This window comes from Pan troglodytes, chromosome 5, assembly GCF_028858775.2.
Source record: "Pan troglodytes isolate AG18354 chromosome 5, NHGRI_mPanTro3-v2.0_pri, whole genome shotgun sequence".
Taxonomy (NCBI): Eukaryota; Metazoa; Chordata; class Mammalia; order Primates; family Hominidae; genus Pan; species Pan troglodytes.
The window spans coordinates 43,502,752-43,518,359 of record NC_072403.2 but is presented as its reverse complement, the minus strand read 5'-3'; the positions used below and the strand labels follow the sequence as shown (position 1 = coordinate 43,518,359).

Here is a 15,608-nt window from a genome sequence, read left to right as displayed (position 1 = left end):
ATGCAGTACAAATCTGCCTCCTGCAAGCTTTCACTTGCTGGTGTTTATTCCACCCCATGGGGAATGCAGAGCACGGACAGTCACACAGACTGTCCTCTCTGGCCTTCTGGACCCAACATACTCCTCTTGCCAACTGGGTATTACTGGACCTTACTGGGCCTTACTGGACCCAACATACTCCTCTTGCCAACTGGGTATTAAACATTTTAAAACCCCTTCATCTCCCACCACAAGTCATGTACTGCCAACAGGGACACACTGTTTTCTTTGGAAACCCTGCTGTGTGCCCAGACAGAGGTCCCACTGCCCTGGGACAGCTCCCTTGCCTAAAGGGGAAGGGTAGGGTGTGTGTGCATGTGTGTGTTTGGGGTTGGGGAGATTAGCTGATTAGCAGGGCAGGAAAGAAATGAAAGAAAATTTGCAAGTCATCCTGATGAAATGAAATCCTGCTGAAGTCTTCTCTTTCCCACACTGAGGGTGTCCCTGCAGGAATGGGACATTGCACCCAGCTGGGCATGGGGAGGAGGTCCTGTCAACAGGGACAGGGCTGCAGGCTATGGTGGGAGAAGAGGGCTTGGTAAATGTGGAAAGGTGAGGGTGCCCTGGCCAGATCTCACTGCCCACTGTCTTCACACCCACCGCAGGCTCCCTCAACCTCCTGGTGCGGTCCCGGAACAAAGGGGCTCTGGACACGCACGCCTGGTCCCTCAGTGGCAATAAGGGCAATGTGTGGCAGCAGGCCCATGTGCCCATCAGCCCCAGTGGGCCCTTCCAGGTGAGTCCGTAGGGCCCAGAGGACCCTCCCCGGCTTCGGTGGTTGCTGTGGCCAGGAAACACTTAGGAAAACCTTGTCCTTCTTCCTGGGGGCTAAGGATGGAAAGAGTCAGGTTAGGGGGAACTTCCAGGTAGATTAAGGGGAAAGGTGGGGTCGGGGGAGCACTCTGGTACCCAGCAGAACCTCCTCAACCCTTGCTCCTTGCTTTCTGACCCCACCCCAGATTATTTTTGAGGGGGTTCGAGGCCCGGGCTACCTGGGGGATATTGCCATAGATGACGTCACACTGAAGAAGGGGGAGTGTCCCCGGAAGCAGACGGATCCCAATAAAGGTGCAAGACGGGAAGGAGGTGGGGGAGCTGAATCTGGAGGGAGCTGTGCGTGGTGGGGGTTCCTGTCTGTTGAGGGAGGGTGTTTGGGTCTGAATAGGGGTTCAGAATGTCTGAGTGATGGGAATCATGTGGCTCTGACTGTGTGAAGGTGTGCCCCACCCTCACTCAGGCTGTGTACTTGTGTAAACAATGAGAAGCCTGGCCCCTACCCTCGTGATGAGCATACTGACCTGTTCACGGTATCAGAGCGCCTCCTGTGCCTGTGTCTGAATACATCTGTGCATACCTCTGGCTCCAGAGGTGAACGTGTGCCTTCCAGGGCCAGAGGTTTCCAATACTAACAGCTCCTACTTACTGAGCAATTACTCTGTACCAGGCAAGGCACACAAACTTGTATATGCATGTTTCACTTACCTCACAACAGTTAATCCTCACAACAGTCCTTTGGGGTAGTACACACCATTGGACCCATTTTACAGGTGAGGAAACTGAGGCCCACTGAGGTCAAGTAAATTGTTCCAAGTCTTAATGAATGTGAACCCTGGCAGGCTGAGCTAACCCCCACCCCACCCCACGCCACCTCATGTCTGTGCGGTGAGTTTGTCTGTGTGCGCTGAGGCCAGTGCCCACCCTCAGGCCCTCCAAAGAGGTGGGCAGAGTAACAGTGCCGACCTGCCTGCCACTTCCTGCCCCTGCCAGAGCTGACCAGAGCCCTAGCCTGTCTCCTCTTTCTCCCCTGTTGCAGTGGTGGTGATGCCGGGCAGTGGAGCCCCCTGCCAGTCCAGCCCACAGCTGTGGGGGCCCATGGCCATCTTCCTCTTGGCGTTGCAGAGATGATGAGAGCTGTGTGGCCACCCCCCCAACCTTGCCCCCGGCACGCCAAAGTGTCCACATTGTACCAAAGACTGACCCCCGCCAGCTGGGGTGCCCAGGGGCAGGGCCGGCCCGCCAGGGAGGGGGCCTGCATTGGCTGCAAGGATGAGCAGAGAACAAGGACAGAGGCCAGGCACTGAGGCCCTGGAGACAGCTGTTCCACATGCACACACGCACACACTCATGCTCACACACACAGAGATATGTTAAAGCACAAGTTTCTATCTGACCTGCCAGCACCTTCTTTACTGCAAAGACAGGGGACTTGCCTGAATGGCATCCGCCAACCCAGGGACCTCGGCACAACATAGGCCTTGTCCTCGCTGCACTCGTGGTGTGCTTCTGACTTTACCCTGTCCCCTAAGTCAAGGCCGAACTCCAGCCTGGTGGCTTTGCCAGAAGGGAGCCAGAAGTGGGGCAGACATGGAGCCCCTCCCTTGGTCAGACTCTGGGACTCCTGAGATGGGAGAGGCAGGGATCAGAGGAGGAACAGGTGGGACTTTGCGAGCTCTGTGACTGTCCCACGTCCAGGAGACAAGGAAGGTAGGGCACCTGCTGCACACGACTCTGTCCAGAGTGAGCACTGGATGGTGGAGACCATAGGTCACCCCAGATTCCCTGACCTATTTCTGGGACACCATATTTCCCTCCTCAGTGTGCACCCTTTGAAGGGACCCAGCACAGGGTCTTGGGCCTGGGCAGTCTGAAGACTGATAACTTCCCCACTCCACCCTACAAGCAGTGGGACTCCTGAGAACACGGTTCCCTCCTAGCCTCAGCCTCCAGCTGGGTCTCAGAGGAGCTGGGGGAGTGGTGGCCAGCCCATTTTCTGGGGTGAGGCTTGACTTCGAAAAAGGCAGAAGAGACGTCCTGCTTCTGTGATTTGGTGCCCCCATATCAGACAATGAATTTGGAAGTGGAGAGGGGCCTTCATTTCTTATTTACTTGGCATGAAAGGGTGCCCTGGATAGGAGGGTGTGTACAGGGCAAAATGCCAAAAAGTACTGTCTAGTTGAAAGTTCCCTTCTCCACCCAGGGGCAGTGAAGGAGGAGGGGCTTATAGAGCTAGGATTGGTGGAGGGAGCAGGTGCCAGTCCCCTCACTCTCTGGGAGCTGTGAAAGGGATCCCTGTCCTTGGGTCCTGGGTTAGGCACCTGAGGTTGACATGATGGGATCTAGATCTTTCCTCCTTGACATCACCTGAGCCCCCACCTAGCCATCCATGGGAGAGAGAAGGCCCAGCCCCTTCTAGAATGAGTCTTTATGCATGCGTGCATATGTGTGTATGTGTTTGTGCCCGTCTGTGTCTAGGTACCACCGTGGGTACATTGTTGGGCAGGAGTGTGTGCAAACACAGGTCTGTGTGTGCAATCTCACATATCTGCCTGTGAGACTGGATTGAGACCCATTCGTTTCTGTGAATGTCCGTGTACGTTAGCGTGTGTGTCCACCTTCCTGAGTGATGTGTTCGCTTGTAGGGTGCTGGCTGAATAGACTCTGTCCAGCCCTGTTCTGTAGTCTCAAGCTGCCTGCGATGGCCTGAAATTCCACCTTTCATCCCCTATGGATGACAGAGAGCTTACAGAAGACCTTATTGAATGCAAGCACCTTTGGTGAGGAGCATCACAGGGCTCCTTCTGGAGCATTTGGTGGGGACAGCTGCAGAGAAGAGGCCTGGAACTCGGGCAGCACTGCAGCGCCAGGAGGCAGGCAGGGAACCGAGGCAAAGGCTGCCCATCTCCCCCTGCCAGGCCTGTGTGATCATTATCACCAACAGCTGGTGGGTGGCCGGGCCAGGATGCAGCGGGGCCTTCTGATGCCCAATCAGCACGGCTGCCTTCCTGGCCCAGTCAAGGCCTCTGTCTGAAATGAGTGGCTCCAGGTTCTCAGCATACACTTCCATCGCATCTGTCGGGTATTGTTCCTTAACTGTCCCATCTGTGCAGAGTCCGTTGCCCCAACTAGACTGTGAGCTCCTCCTCTGAGCCTTCCAAGTCCTCCCTCCACCTCCGCCACCTCCCGCTCGTGCCCAGCACAAGTGAGCCTGGTGTGGAAACCACTCCATTGCCCGGTGGAATGGATTCTGTAATCAGTGGTTCCTGGCCTTGCCTGCAGAATAGAACCACCAGAGTCCTTTAAAAAGCATTGCTGCTTGGTTCCCACCTCAGAGGTTCTGAGTTAATTGGACTGGAGCACAGTCGGACATCAGAAATGTTGAAAAGCTCCTTGGGTTCTCCTGACAGCAGGAACCACTGGCCTGGCACCACCTGGGTGCTTCCTCTGTGCCCTCGCTGGGGTAGGCATTGGAGCACCAGAGATGAATAGCCCCAAGTGCTCCCTCTTTGGGGTTCCCAAGGCACCCTGTGCCTGCTTCCCTCAGAGGACCTTCCAATCCATTTGCCCCGCAACCCTGGCTGCTCCGACAGGGGGGACTTGTCTCCCTTGTTCCCCTCAGGATCCATAGAGCGGACAGTAAAGGTGCTCAGTACATGTTGGCTGAGCTGAACTGTATACATGTGGCCCCCAGGTTCCTGGTCTTTATGGAAGAAGGGCACAAGGTGGAGGGGGGATGGGGGGATGCTGCTGGAGGTCTCAGTGGGTGCAGACAGCCCTGCCTTGAGGATGGCTTGACCTGGGATTGACAAAGTGTGTCTGCTGAAATGCTGAGGTCCCCACGTGTGAATGGGTGAGGCTGATGTGTATGTCTGTGTGTGCCAGCAGGTGGGTGGGGGATGTGGGTGTCAGTGTATGCCAGTGGGCACTGTGAATGTCTAGGCATGTGCTGGTCTCTGTGTGTTTGTGTGTTCCTCAGCAGGAATGAGTGTCTTTGTGTATCACCACGTGACTTGTCAGTGTCTGTGTCTGTGTGTGCCTGTGAGCCAGCATCTCTGTATCAGTGTTGCTCATGCTGTGTGTCTTTGTGCGCCGTGGTGTGTCAGTGTCTGTGTGTTGATGGGTGGCCCATGAGTGACCCCCGCCAGGGGAGACCAGGCTGGCTGGATCCAGCACATCTCCCCAGTGGCAGCCTCGCCCTCTGGGTCAGGGTGACTGAGGCATTTTGTGGCCTTAAAACGGGGTGTTCAGGGTCAGCCCTCAGGGTGCTGGGGCCCTTCCATCCCTTGTCCCCTTCAGGTTGGTGAAAAGGACTCCGGGGGCCAGGTGCTGTATAGCAGCTTATGGAAGTCTCAGCTGGCCTATCCTGCCCTTGGGAGCACAGACAGGCTCCTAGGGTGCTGAGTGAAGCCTGAAGACCAAGCCCCCTCCTCCTGGAATGCTCCTTCCACCCCTGCCTCTCAGAGATGGGCCTGACACCTCTTTCTCATTCATTCTCCTTTTCCCTGTGCTCTGGGAAAGCCCCTGGCTCAGGCTGTCAGAGTGAGGATGGACCTCAAAAGTTCAATCCCCTCGTGCAGATGAAGAAGCTGAAGCCCAGAATGGGGAAGGGGAGTGGCCCAAGGTCACACAGCTAGTTTGAGTAGAGCCAGTCTTGGGAGAGCCAAGTGCTACAGCCCTGGGGGTGTCATACCACTTGTCACTGCCCCTGAGGTCTCCTGCCAAACAACTGCAGGGAGATTGGCTAACACTCCTGTCTCCAGGGTGCCGGTGGGGATGTTATAGATGTTGCTGGGATCCTGCCTTCGGCTCCAAATTCTGGCCTCTCATCCCAGGCTGCAGACCCTTCTTCCCCATGGCAGGCCTGGGTGCCACACAGAGGTGGCCACCCTCCCACCACAGTGTCTGCAGCTGCTGCCCTTCTCCCAGGCCCCCAGACAGAAGAGACCCTGTTTCCCCTCCTCTCCCCTGTGACTTCACAAGAGCTTGGGCTAGGAGTGAAGGTCAGCATGTTCTCATGTGCTCATCCTCTTGGTTTCCCCAAAGACCAGGAGGGTCATGGATGGGGCGTGCAGAATCCTTGTGTTTTTTCTCGCTGGGCAGCTTGAGGGGCTGGGGAGTATTCCCAAGGTCTTTCCTCTGCTCTGGAGAGTCCCTGCAGAGCCACTGGCTGAGGTTGGGTTCAGGGTTCAGCGGAGTCCTCCATGCTTCCAAAGGCCGGGAAGCACCCGCCTCTCTATTGAGTCAGTGCTGTGCGTGTGTGTCTGAGAATGTGTGTGATGTGTGGAGTGTGCATGTGTTTGTGTGTGTGTGTGTGTGTTGGGGCAGAAGGACCACTCTTTCCTGGGGATCCCTTGACCCTTATAACTAGAAGGGACCTTAGGGAGCATCTAAGCTGGTGCCCCCATTGTACAGGCGAGGTCCAGAGGGATGGCATCTGCCCACCCCACCCCTTGCCCTCTTGTTGCCTGCACTCATTTCCCAGGGACCCTCCTAGGATAGGAATGCCCTCCTTCCTAGCCCCCTCCCACCATCCTCCCAGCCACCCACATAATCACCATCTCAGCCCAACTCTGGTGGCCCTCTAGGTCTCCATGCATTCTTCCTGCCCCAGAGTAGCCAGCTCACCAAGGCCTTTATCCCCAGCCCAGGAGAAGGGGCAGGGAGGGAAGGGGCTGCGCCAGCCCTGAGGCCTCAAAGACTTGGGAGAAAAGCCAAAACTCCTCATGCCCAGGCCCACATGTCTGACCACCCCAGCCCACCCCACCACCAAGGTAAAAGCACAACAGGAGACCCCCTTATTAATGGGTGAAATGTATTGGGGTTGTTTTTTTAGTCACACGACCCCATCCTCACCCCTTTGCCTTGCTGTCTGTCTCCACCCCAGCCTCTGTTCCCCATTTGCCTCTCTTTCACCTCCAAGCCCCCAAATGTAACCTCTAGTGCGGACGCGGTTGTTCTATCAATAAAGCTGCAGTGTTCTAGCGCTCAGCGTCAGCAGTGTGTGTTGGCAGGACAGAGTGGGCCAGGGTGGGGGCCGGGGCACTGGAGGGCTCCTCTCAGCTCCCTGGGGGCAGCCTTTCTTCTCTTTGGCACCTGTCGACAGGGATCCTGCTCTGTGGCCTGGACAGTGAGGACCTGCATCCTGGTCTGCTCCCAGTGAACTTGTGTCCTCGTGCATTTGTTCATTCAGCAAATACCAACCAAACACTGCCTTTGTGGAAGCCCCTGTTTAATGGGAGAGATGGACAGTAAGCTAATAATGACACCAAGACATATATAATGATGTGTACAGTGAGGGCTGGGAAGGGAAATTGGTGCTATGAAAGAAGGTAAGAAGAGAGTTCTTATTTGGGTTGGGGCTTCGGGGAAGACTTCTCTAAGAGACATTTAGGAGAGACAGAATGATTGGAGTTAGCCTGTTGGGGTTGGGAGAGGCTTCTGAGCAGAGGGAACAGAATATGCAAAGGCCAACAGGGCCCAAAAACTTAGAAGGCTCAAGGAAGGGGAGTAAGGGCAAAGGAGGAGGAATAAAGTTGGTATGGTGGTTGAAATGCCATTTTCCCTTCTCGGCACCCAACCCTACCATCCCTCCTACACGCTTGGAGTCCCTTCCCTCTTAATCTCTATTCTGGCCCTATAGACCCCACCCTGCACCCTACTTGGGGCTGCCTCCCTTATTCACCACCAGCTAGCTGCATCCTTGCCCTAAGATCAAGTTATGCCAACCTTTCCCTTTACCCCAGACCTCTCAGAATTCTAGAATTTCAGAGCTAGGAGGTCCTTAAAGGTCACTTATTTCAAACATCTACTCATATATTATAGGTGAGATGGGCTTGCCAAGGTCATGGGGATAGGCAGTGATGAGCATTTGCAAAGTGACCCCAAATGAAGGGTGTGGATGTCATGATATGGACTACATCATATCAGGCAAATGACAGGAAGTGTCTTTCAGGTTACTTGGTTACAATGATTCAGGTAGGTCGATTGGGTAGTTTCACTTCAATGTTCCAGATGGGGAAACTGAAGCTCAGATTGCAAGACCAAGGGCTCCCTCTCCATACCACCTAAGTTTTATTGGCTCTCATGTTGGGTAACTTCTTGCTGGCACACCTGGCCTTTCTTTTCTAATGGAAGAGAAAGGGTCTAAGGGACTCACCACTGCTGTAGGTTGGCTCCCTGAGCACAGGAAGAGAAATCCGGTCAAGCTCACTCAAGTACAGGTGCATTATTGTGAGGACAAACACAGTGAGGGGGATGGGCACTCAGAAATCCAAACAGGAGTTGCAACAGGGATGGTTTTCCTGAACCAGATGGGCATTTTGGATTCAAGGTAGCTCTAGGATCATCATCTGCAGGAGTTTCTGGTGCTTCTGTATTCTTCTGGTGCTTCTATATTCTACCTGTGGTAGAATAAAGATGGCTGCAAATCCCATGTTATCCTTCCTGTAGAGAGGCAGAGTCTAATTCCCTTCCTCTTGAATCTGGGTTGCTCTTAGTGCCTTGTTTGTGCAATAGAATGTGACATGCTGAGTTGAAGACGCCTTGGAGCTTCAGCTCAGGCCTCTTGGAACGTTCTCTCTGGAAGCCCTGAACTGCCACCTAGGATGTCCTCTGAGTTGCTCTGAGACCGCCATGCTGGAGGGGCTCTGGCTGACCATCCCAGCTGAGTCCAGCCTTCCAGCCATCTCCACCAAAGCACCAGAAGATATGGGAGTGCAGCTGCCTCAGACCTTCCAGACCAGCCTAACTGCCACCTGAATTGCTCGGCCAAGCTCTGTCCAAATTCCTGACCCATCGTCATGGGATATAATAAAATAGTTGTTTTAAGCCCCTGCGGTTGGGAGTAGTTTTTGACAACAGCAATAGATGACCACCCTGGAATGACTCAGTCACTCCCCAGCATCTGCTGCTTTTTGTCCACGCAGTTCCTCTCCTGAGTCATGGTGTCTGCTTCCTCATAACTTCACCTTTCCAGGCATCATGACCTCTCCAGCTCAACTCTCCTTCATGGCCTTCCGATAGCAGCTGCCAGCATTCACTGACTCAGCCGCTCAGGATAATGGGCTGATTGGACAGGCCCCCATTTCAGATCTAGCCACACATACATCATTGGGCAACCTGTGGGTTGGCTGCCCTTGAGTCAGATGCCACCCTGATCCAACCAGCTGGGCTGGAGGAAGGGGTCATGGACATGAAACAAGGCTACCTGGGGGCTGCCATTTCTAGGCAGCTTGTGGGTGGTCCCACTTAGGAGGGGCAGGAGGCTGGCAGGCACCGAAAACACACCTCCTTGCATCTTCCCTCTTTCTCCCCTCCTCTAGTGACCATTCATTCCCAGGGGCACAGTAATGCAGTGTATGTACCATGAAAGTCCTCCAAGTGGCCCTGTCCAAGGGCAGGTCCCATTGCAAACTGTACAGGTAGATCAGGTAACTTACAGCAACCGAGTCCTGTGTTATCAGGACTTTGACATATATATTGTTAAAGAACATAGTCAATTTACTTAGCTTATTTTTATTTATTTTTTAAGACAAGGTCTCACTCTGTCACCCAGGCTGGATTGCAATGACACAATCTTGGCTCACTGAAACCCCCACCTCCCAGGTTCAAGTGATTCTCATGCCTCAGCCTCCCAAGTAGCTGGGATTATAGGCATGTGCCACCATACCCAGCTAATTTCTGTATTTTTAGTAGAGGTGGGTTTTCACCATGTTGGCCAGGCTGGTCTCAAACTCCTGGCCTCAAGTGATCCACCCGCCTCAGCCTCCCAAAGTGTTGGGATTACAGGCGTGGGCCACCGCACCCAGCCAGGACTCTAATATTTTTATTTTCATATCACAGATGAGCAAAGTGAGGCTCAGAAAGGTGATGTGGTTGCCCTAGCTCAGAAAATTCAGGAGAGGAAGAACCCAGAGGGAGATCTAGGTTTTTGACTTCTGGTGCGATGTGCGTTCACATCAGCCAGAGTCCCTCCTCTTCTTCCTCTCCTTGGAGATCACTCTGCTTTTCCCACCAGCTCTTCCCCAGGGGCTGGGAGAAGCAAGGCCTTTCCCTGTGAGGCTCGGGCTCCAGTCCTCTGCTTCAGATGGAGACCGTCCCTGTTCCTGCTTTTCTATTTCTAGCTTTTTGCATGTCCTTTATTGAAAGCTACTATAACACCTTTTCAGAAAAGGGTTGGGTATAAATAAATACAAGAAAAAAGTCGAAACTCTCCTCCTTGAAGTCACCCCAAACCTGGGTGGAGGCATCCTTCCATACTGCTTCTTGAACCCCTGCTCCCAAATTCATCTTTCCTGGCCATGCGTGCCCAGCGTGTTTCCTGTTCTGAGGTCCACTTGGCAGGGCCCCCGAATGCAAATCCCACCACCGCATCCATCGCCCTGTCTTGTTAGCTGTTTGGCCTTCTCTAAAGATGTTTTGAATTGCCCATTTTTCTCAGGTCCCCTGGGGCCAGCCACAGTTCAGCAGAGTAGACTCAGCACTCTGTGAGTCCTCATTCCATCTATATACGCCACCCTCCATAAGCAGAGTCCCTCTCCCCCCCATGCCGTTCCCCCAGAACCACCCGCCAGTTCACTCTCATCTGAGAGGCGGTGAGAAATAGAGTAAAACATGACTCAGAGAGGCTGAGAGTGCCGAACGTCCACACAGTGGGAGTCTGTGCTGCCATTTAAAGATGTCCATAATATATTGTCGAGAGAGAATGGCAGATTAGAAAGCGCATGCCTGTTACTATCTTTTTTATGTAATAACATCTGTGTATATATGAGCATATGCATTTTCTTTTGTCTGAAAGACTATTCACTGGAATGTGAATAGTAGTTATCTCAGCAGTGAAATTTCAGATGCTTCTGACTCACATCTTTAGGCTTTCTGTATTGTCTGAATATTTTTACATGAACATATATTTTTTTTAATAACCAGGGGAAAAAATCTATTTTCTCGAGAAAATAAAAGCCAGAAGTCATCAAGGACTATAGATTAGAAATAAAGGTCACTTTCTGTTCTTAGCATTATTTTTATAACTGTACATCACAGAGTCTGGGAAAGGGCTTTGAACTTGAAATCTTTTCCTGCTGATTTATTCAAATAAAAATGCTCGTGCAATGGGGGAGGCGAGGGGGAAGAATTGGGTTGAGTTTACCAGGGGCAAGGCAGAGGGGATGTCGAGCCAAGCTTTCAATAACAGAAATTCCAAAGAGAAGAACATGACCTCCAGCAACAAACACTAACATTTAGTGTTATATCTGATGCCCATGCAGTGTGTGCGACTGTGTGTGCATGAGTGTGCATGTATGCTTGCACACATGTGAGTGTATGTACATGCCCACACATGTAAGCCTGCGGCAGCCTTGACCATATGATGAATTATGAAGCAAGTGGCTAATTGAGATGCCCAGGGTCAGTGGTTGCTGCAGTCAGAGTGGGAAGGGCCCAAGAAAGTATAAAAACTACAGCTCCTCTGCCTGCCCAACTCCTCACCTTCCTCCTCAGCCTCTCTTGTCCTCACCCAGACTCAGGGCCCAGGAGGGGAAACTGAGGCATAGAGCGAGGGAAGGAGTGGGAAAGAGGACCTGGAGAGCCAGAACTCCTGTGTTCTATCACTCTATCTAAGGCCTCCCTTTCACCCTCTCCTTCTTTTGACTCAAGAATCCCAGGTCCCTGGAACCCCCCCCCAAAACCAGGAGAGAGAGGGAAGAATCAGTCATCTGAGGATCAATATACTGGACTACTAGTTACTAAACCCAAATATACATTTAAAAATAAAAGAATAATCCCTCCCATGTGCACAGCCCTTCCAAGTTTACACTGATTTCTCCTTTTACCCTCATGCTATCCCTGAGAAGATGTCAATAATGCCCACGTTACAGGTGGGAAAACTGAGGCTTAGAGAGGAGGAGGAATTTGCCTACGGTCACACAGCTGCAAAGGCTAGAGCTGGGACCAGCAGCTGGTCTCTTAACCGACCACCTGGTGAGCTTTCCATAGCTACCTTTATATCTTAAAAACATGTTTCGAAAGTAGTATCACCCAAGCACCATGTGTTCATTAGGGGGAAAAACCCTAAGGGAAGAAAAATGAAAACTACAAGTCTTTCAGATGAAGTTTGGGAGGTCCTGAGTGGGGGCTGGGTGATGGGGGACTGCCAGAAAGAATGGAGCTCCCCTTGGCAGCACCCAGGGCTGACTTTTTCCTGGAGCTAGTCCAGAAAGAGGTGCTGGAGGCAGCAGGTGGGTTCTGAAGAGGCCATGTAGAGATGGAGGTTGGCAAAGAGAAGCCTGCTTAACAGTACAGGCCTCAGAGCCTCACAGACCTGGATTTGAATCCAGGCCCTTTCCTCCACTTACTAGCTGTGTGACCATGGACAAGTTACTAAACCTCTCTGAGCCTGAGTGTTTTTCTCCACCTGTAATGTGAGAATAAGAGTAAGGATGAAACGAAATAACTTGTCTAAAACACTTGGCACAGTTGCTGATGCAGAATAGGTGACTAGCAAGTGTTAACTCATCATCATCATCATCATTATTTGGAAGGGCAACACTTAAAGCACCTGCTGGGCATGGTGGTTCATGACTGTAATCCCAGCACTTTGGGAGGCTGAGGCAGGTGGATCACTTGAGGCCAGGAGTTCGAGACCAGCTTGACCAACATGGTGAAACCCTGTCTCTACTAAAAATATAAAATATAAAAATTAGCCAGGTGAAGTAGTGGGTGCCTGTAATCCCAGCTACTTGGGAGGCTGAGGCAAGAGAATAGCTTGATCCTGGAAGGCGGAGGTTGCAGTGAGCCGAGATTGTGCCACTGCACTCCAGCCTGGGCAACAGAGCAAGACTCCGTCTCAGAAAAAAAAAAAAAAAAAAAAGCAAGCACCTAAGAGCCCACTGCAGCGTGTTCATAGATGTGAAACCTGGGTATCCATGGGCTGGGAGTGGGAGGAATCTCCCCTTTCCCCATGGCTGGGCCAGTCCCCAAAGGCTCTCTGAAGGAGGTCCTCTTCAAGGTTAGATAGACAAAGGCCAGGAACACAGATGCAGGGAGGCAGCTGCTTGGCTTTGAGGGAAACCAGGGGCGTTGGAGATGACCAAGGGTCCAGACCGGCCTCTTGCTCCCCCTTCCTCTTTAGGACACCTGGGGCATTGGCAGCCCCCGGCAGCACTGGCATCTCCCTTCCTCTCATGAATGTGAGACATCTCATGAGGCCTCGCTCCAAATAAGCTGAGTGTGTGGGCAAACTCACCCCACAATGAGGGGAGCAGGATGGGCTGGTCTGTGCAGCCTGAGGAGGGCCTGCGGGGAGGAGGGGAGGGGGCAAGAATTGGGACCACCCCTTTCCTAGACTCCTCCTCCACTCAGCAGGCAGAAAGCCCCCTTGGAAACGCTCAGTCCCTTGATTAGAAGTGTCCAGGGCTTTTCCTGATGTTAAAAGTTCTCAAGAGATGAGATTTCCAGGACTTTCCAGGGTCCAACACTCATTCGTTTTATTATCTCACTCCTCATAGGAGGTTTTTTCTTTCTAAAATCCAACTTGATCTTTCCTGCTGCAACCTGGCCAGATGCTATCACACCAAGCTCCTCTGTCCCTCCAGCATCGCCCATGGCTGACCTGCCCACGGGGAGGCGGGCTGCAGGCTTCGCTGCCCTGTGTGGGTCCCATGTCCCCTGCGGAGCCCAGCACTGGGCTCTGCGCATAGCAGGCTCAAGGGCTCTGGAGTGCGCATGCTTAGTGGCCCCTGCAAGTGCCTGCTGATCTCTACCTGAAGATGCGGGCTAGAGGCTGGGTCCTGTTTCCGCAGAAAGAAGGGAGGGAAGAGGGAGAGAAGTTGGAGAAGAGGTGAAGAGAAACAGAGGCTGAGCCCAGAGAGTGAGAAGAACACTGTTAAGGAGGAGTGCCTGGACCCACATTCTGGCTTGCGACGTTGAATAAGCCAGCCCTCTCTCTGGACTCGAATGTCCCTGTAAATTGGGAGAAGGCTGGGGAGGCTTGAAGCTGAAGGTTCCTTCAGCTCTGGGATTCAATGAAATGAGGGAGTGGGGTGTTTCTAAGCAATGCAGAGAAAGGGGGCCCCCCCACAGAAAGGTAAATGGAAAACAGGACACAGCCCTGCTTCTGTTTGTAGTCCTGAGCATCTAACTCTGTCCCCGCCCCAACACTGGGGACCCCCATTACCCAGGCCTAAGTGGGAGCTCCTTAATCTTCTTCCGCTTCCCACCCCAATCCTTGAACCGGGCCCCACCCCCGCCAAGAGGCAGGCAGGTGGCGGGAGCTGCAAGACCGAGACCGGCGTCTTGGCTGGGAGCCCGGCAGGGCGTGGGCACCGAGCGGCCCGCAGCCGGCGGAGCGGGGCGGGTGGAGCAAGCGGCGGGCTCTGGGCTTCGGGCTCCGCGCCCAGGGGCGGGCAGCCTGCTCCGCGCCAGCGGCGTCGGCCGGAAGATGAGCGGGATCTGGCTGCATCCTGAGGCAGGGGGTCTTAGCGAGGTGGGCTGGGTGTCAGGAGCACTGTAGAGCCCAGCCAAAGTCAGGAAGGACAGAGCTAGCCCCCAGGGAGGATGGCTGCAAGGTGCAGGAGGCTGTAGGTGGACCTGGGCTGGGGGCTGCTAGAATTGGGGCTTGGAGGGAGACTCCTGCCGTCCATGAAGCCCCAGAGGCATCAGAAAAGCCCTGTCCAGCCAGGACCCTCTACCCTGGTGGTGGGCATGGCGCAGTCCATCCAGAAGGTTCCCAGGAAGTCACTGGCCTTGCCCTGGACACCCTGTCCTGGAGGGAGGAGTGAGGGTGGAGGTTGGCGAAGGGCGGATTCTGTCCCTTCACTCCCTTCATCCTGAGTCCAGAGATAAGGACAGGATCGGGGGTGGGGGACGGAAAGTCCCACTTCCACTCTCCCTAGGGTGGGAATTTGAGGGTTTTTTGTTTGTTTGTTTTTGTCTAAAACTTGAAGAGCAGAGAAGGTTCTGGATGGGCCAATCTCTCCCTGCCGCTACCCTCCTTCAGGACAGGACTCCCCTGGGGGCTCCAGTGGAAGTGGCATTGGAGGGGTTGGGGAGTGTGCGGCATCCGGGTGACTTCTGGCCTCTGGACTGGAGGGAGGTGGGGTCCAGATCCCCATCCTTTGGTGAGCAGGCCCGACTCTGAGGAAGTTGTTACCCCTCTTCTGTCAGCCTTGGCCACACCTTGCCCCCAGGGCCTGTCTGGCACAGGGCCACAGCTTTGGAGGTTTCCACACATCTTTCTTCTTGTCTCTCTCACTCACCTGTCTCCATGGGAACAGCCTTCAGGGCTGGCAGAGATGACTGAAGTCTGTGGCCCTCAGACCTGAGCAGGGTCTGGCCTTTCCTGGCTGGTGAGAATCCAATCAGTTTCGAGATGCTGCCAAGGTAATAAGGAGTGGAGGGAAGCTGTAGTCACCCCCTCCAACGGCCGGCCGGATTCCTCCTTGTAATATCCTTCCAGACTTGCTTGAATTCTGCCAGTGACCAGGAGCTCAGCACTTTGCCAGGCTTGCTTACTCACTGTCAGCCAGTAAGCAGTGAGGACTATCCCCTCCCAGCCCTCTGTATCCTGGGCCATGTTGGGGGAAAGGCCACAGAAGAACAGAGGCAGGAGCTCTGCTCTGCACCCCTCAATGTTCCAGAATGCACTGAGAAACCCCAGGCTGTTGCCCTTGAGTCACTCAATGAAGCTATGACTCTGTCTTGAGAAATGGTGTAATGCCAGTGGGAGAGGTGAGACTGGGATCCTGGGGTCTGGGTTCTGGTCCTAGCTCTGCCGTGGATTTTCTTCTCATCTGTGGGCC

At 53.6% G+C, this 15,608-nt stretch overlaps 1 protein-coding gene across 3 annotated transcripts in view; it reads left to right on the top strand.

The window, feature by feature from the left end:
* MDGA1 (MAM domain containing glycosylphosphatidylinositol anchor 1) overlaps positions 1 to 9,208 on the top strand; it is a 67,690-nt gene extending 58,482 nt beyond the window's left edge. Inside the window, exons 15-17 of one of the 3 annotated variants that reach the window (XM_054685753.2) lie at positions 645 to 775; positions 999 to 1,107; positions 6,920 to 9,208. In XM_054685753.2, the coding sequence (XP_054541728.1) occupies positions 645 to 775; positions 999 to 1,107; positions 6,920 to 7,068 (389 nt within the window). In that variant the 3' untranslated portion in view covers positions 7,069 to 9,208. The other 2 variants (XM_527378.7, XM_009451177.5) reach the window with 2 other exon arrangements.
* Positions 9,209 to 15,608: the final 6,400 nt, after the last annotated feature.